Here is a 4,248-nt window from a genome sequence, read left to right as displayed (position 1 = left end):
GGTTTGCAGCCTTCTATTGAGGGCAGGGCGGCAGTTCCTAGGTGGGATATGTTCCCCTTGATGTTAAGGCAAGCAGCGGCGGTGAAAGCTGGTTGCAGATCTTGGATCCGGTGATCGACACTGGCCTTTGGTGGGCTAAATCTTCAGGTTCAGGGGTGACTACGGCGGCTGCCGACGGGATTAACGCTGGGGGTGAGGCTGGTTTTCCTTCTGAGCTCAGAGGAATTTGGGCCTTGAAGGCTGCTAGGGTTTCTATGAAATAGAAATGCTTTTGAGGATGCTTGCAAGGTTGTTTCCGAATTTGAGATTGTTGAAGAATAGTTGGATGGTAGGACTGATATTGTGCATATGGTGGAGACTCCAAATGCAATGAAAGGTGTGGAGGGTGATCTTTCATCCTCGACTGCTAATATTATCTAATTTCTTTCAGTGGGCAAAAGCCGGGAATTTGGTTGGTTTTTATTTTATATGCCTCTAAGGTTCTAGGTTTTTGTTAAAATAATGGTGTGTAGGCTGTCTAAGAGGTGGGTGTGCTTTGGGTATGCTGGGTTCTATTTGTATTTAAAATAGGGTTTTGTGTATCCTCAAGAATGGCTCTTTCTGTCAACTCTATAGGAGTGTGTCATCTGGTACTGGTTGCTAAATTATAAAAGTTGACATTTCAGCTAAAAAAAATTAAAATAAAAAATAAATGGATTAAATTCAGTTTACTCCCCTGAACTTTGGGCCTAAAATCAGATTAGTCCCTCTTTCTGAAAATCGATTACGATGGTCCCTATACTCTCAAATGACATCACCCGAGTCCAAAATTTGAATTTGGCTTGAAACATGACATCACATGCTGAGTTGGAGCCGATATAGGGACCCACTTTTCAGATTTTAAAGCCTACAAGGAGGGCAAAATAGATATTTCCAATTTTTCTAATTTTTTTCTCTTTTCTCTCTCTCTCTCTCTCTCTCTCTCTCTCTCTCTCTCTCTCTCTCTCTCTCTCTCTCTCTCTCTCTCTCTCTCTCTCTCTCTCTCTCTCTCTCTCTCCTCCTCCTCCTCCTCCTCCCCCATTCTCTATATCGACGGCCACCTCCACCTCCCTTCGATCTAAAGCTCCACATCACGCCATCTCTTTCCTTGTCCTCCTCCTCGATCAGAATCGGCGGCGTAGGCACAAGCTTCTCTAATTTCTCTCTATCTCCCAAATCCGATTCAAGCCCTAATCTCTCAATTTCGCCCAATTTGGAGCTGGAGGCCGACGGGCCGGAAATGCCACCTCCACCCCTTTCGATCTGAAGCTTCTTGTTCCTCATCCTCCTTCTCAATCGGAATTGGCGGCGTAGGCACAAGCTTCTCTAACTTCTCTCTATCTTCCCACGAAGTTTTTGCAGCTCGAGCGGTCTTGAGCCTTTTCTAGCGACTCCGGCCACTTCACGGTGACGCACTGGTCGTGGAGCCGCCAGACTCGTCCACAACGTTGTTCGGGGACTCAATGCCGCCAGCGAGCCTCAGAAGGTCAGAATGAGTAGGGCTTTGAGCTCCTGGGGCAAGGTGGGTCGGAGGTACTCAAACACTATGGGGGTTGTTAGGTTGTATTTCTCTGTGATTGAGAGTGGGATTGATTGTTATAGGGGTAAAGATGGGATCTTGAACACTGATGTTGCTGGATTTGGGGTACTCGAGCGGCATCGACTCCCCGGTCTTGGGTGCAAAGAGAAGATTTGGGTGTAGAGAGAAATTTTGGGTATAGAGAGAAGATTTGGAGGTGCAGTTCCGGCTTTGGTGAAACACCTGCAAGCGCCGCCGTGCAGCGAGGTCGATTTTCAAAAAGATTGACCAATCTGATTTTAGGCCCAAAGTTCAGGGGAGTAAACTGGATTTTTTCCAAAATAAATTGATTTCTCAGTGGAATGACTATATATATAGCACTTTTAGTGAGGAATTATTTTTTTTATTTTTTTTATTTTAAGATATTACTTGTGAGATCTACTTTTTGATTACTTATCAGAATTGTCTTGTTTAAATTTCTACCGAACTAGTGACTTAGCCACAATCCAGAATATTCACTTTGAATCAAAATTTAACAAATACTCCATTTTGTGTTTCATCACTACTCTACTTGCTTGTTGCTTCTGCCACAAAAACTCGTTCACCACATTTGTTATTGAACGCGTGTGTAACAAGATAGGATCATTCATCTTCAGGAACTTCTTTCACATTCTCACCAATAGTGTGACAACGTGACTCATCGTCTAGCACTCCCAACTATATTTCCTTGTCCAAATTTATATCGGACTAGCGATTTAGATACATTCCAGAATGTTCACTTTGAATCAAGTGATATTGACACATCTGGTCCTCTCCATTTAAAACAAGCTCAACTTCCATAAAAATATATCCAGAAGAAAAATAAGAAACAAAGACCATAAACCAATGTGCTCGGTCAGTCAGAAGAAGCGAAGGTAAACTAAACCGTGGGCTACGGGGAGCATTACTATGTGCAGGAAAATAAAAGATTGGATCAGACCAAAAGAAAAATTGGGAACAAAAGATTGGATGCTTTTTGGACATTATCTGGATTTCCCAACGACAGTTAGTTGTTGTAGATAAGGATGTCGTATATCAATCACACTTGTCTCTATCATGGTTCATGAATTATGTAAGAGACTGTTACCTACCCTACCATTAATACAACGTCCACCAAAAGAAGGCCCTAGAATTTTTGGGGTATTTACGTAAACTCAACCCCAAGTGAGAGTTAAATAATAACCATGGTTAAGCCCAACCAACCAAGGTCTTCCATTATTAACTTGTTTATTAGGTCCAGCCAATAGAAACAACAGAGAAAGGGAGAGAAAGAAGAGCAGCTTTGGATCAAATTCAAAAAACCAACCATGGCGTGCCTATCATCCACATCTCTTTCGACTCTGCGTTTCTCCAACGATCTAACGTCGGCGGCGTCGGTGTCCTTTGCGAGATCCGGCCTGGCGGTTCGGGTTACGAATCCGGGTGGGCAGAGGAAGGCGATGAGAGTGATGGCGGTGGCCAAGTTCAAGGGGACGCAGATGAGGGAGAAGAGGCTGACGGAGATGATCGAGAAGAAGGTTCTGGAAGCCAAGCAGGTGTGCGGCGAGGGAGATCCGATCACGGACGAGTGCAAGGTGGCGTGGGACGAGGTGGAGGAGGTGAGTCAAGCCAAGGCCGATCTCAGGCTCAAAATGAAGGACAGTGATCCTCTCGAGTCGTTTTGCGAGGACAATCCTGAGACGGACGAGTGCCGAATCTACGAGGACTGATCCACCATCTCCATCGTTATACCAATATGGTGTTGGTCACTGTGTGCTGCTGTGGTCAGATTTATTAACTAGGATTAGCATGATCTTTTTGTAAGTTTGGTGTATTAATAGTTTAATACCCGAGTGTACTATCTAACTATTGTGTGTTTTTTTTTTTTTTGGAGAAAATATAATGTTATCAATTGGTCTTCTTGTACGTTATTATATTCCCAATATTTTTTAATATCAAGAAATTAATGAGATACCCAAGGAGCTATAAATAGAAGCTTACAGTAAACAGTGAAAATAAATGGATATATTTTCTAAGGGTTTTTTTACTTCAACAGTTTCTGAATTATTCGAGGACTTTTAAAATAATACATGTACTTTCAAAGTGATCAAAGTGATATTTAGACTCCAGTTTTCTGTCAACGTTATACCTTCGTTTATTTTCCGTCACAGAACCGTTAATTTTACTACGTGTGACTCGCGTGAGGTACAAAATAAAGATTAAAAGACTGATTTTCCCTAATTGTAAGAATGTAAGGCTATATCTAATATTTTACGTATTTTTAATAAAAATACCTTTTTAGGGAATCATAAATTGTGAGAGAATTGAGTCGTGCTTTCATTGATAATAGGGTTCTCTTTATATAGAGGATTACAAGCATAGAGATAGAATTGTACATGGAAACATAATCGTACAATGATTGGATATCTACGAATATCTCCGAGAATATCTCTAACATAAACTCTATTACAACTAGAGCAAGTAACCTAGAGTTTGGGTCAGACACATATTTTGGATTTACTTGAACACTCCCCCTTGTGTCGTCCAAACGCGGTGCTCCTCTCGTTGCCTCATTAAAAACATTGTCGAGTAACAAAAACTCAGTGGAACAAAAATAACCTCGGTCGAATGGGAAAAAGAGCACAACACACCCTTCACGTTTTGAGATCAACATGTAGACATCTCCCCCTGAT

The 4,248-nt window shown here is 42.0% G+C and overlaps 1 protein-coding gene across 1 annotated transcript; it reads left to right on the top strand.

Moving 5' to 3' along the window:
- The first annotated feature begins 2,811 nt into the window (after positions 1–2,811).
- On the top strand, positions 2,812–3,481 carry LOC133743569 (calvin cycle protein CP12-3, chloroplastic). Its single transcript, XM_062171546.1, has one exon. It carries the CDS (start codon positions 2,884–2,886, stop codon positions 3,283–3,285), a length of 402 nt encoding a protein of 133 aa, XP_062027530.1. The 5' UTR covers positions 2,812–2,883; the 3' UTR covers positions 3,286–3,481.
- Positions 3,482–4,248: the final 767 nt, after the last annotated feature.

The sequence above is a fragment of the Rosa rugosa genome, chromosome 4 (assembly GCF_958449725.1).
Source record: "Rosa rugosa chromosome 4, drRosRugo1.1, whole genome shotgun sequence".
Lineage (NCBI taxonomy): Eukaryota > Viridiplantae > Streptophyta > Magnoliopsida > Rosales > Rosaceae > Rosa > Rosa rugosa.
This window is presented reverse-complemented; position numbering and strand designations above follow the sequence as displayed.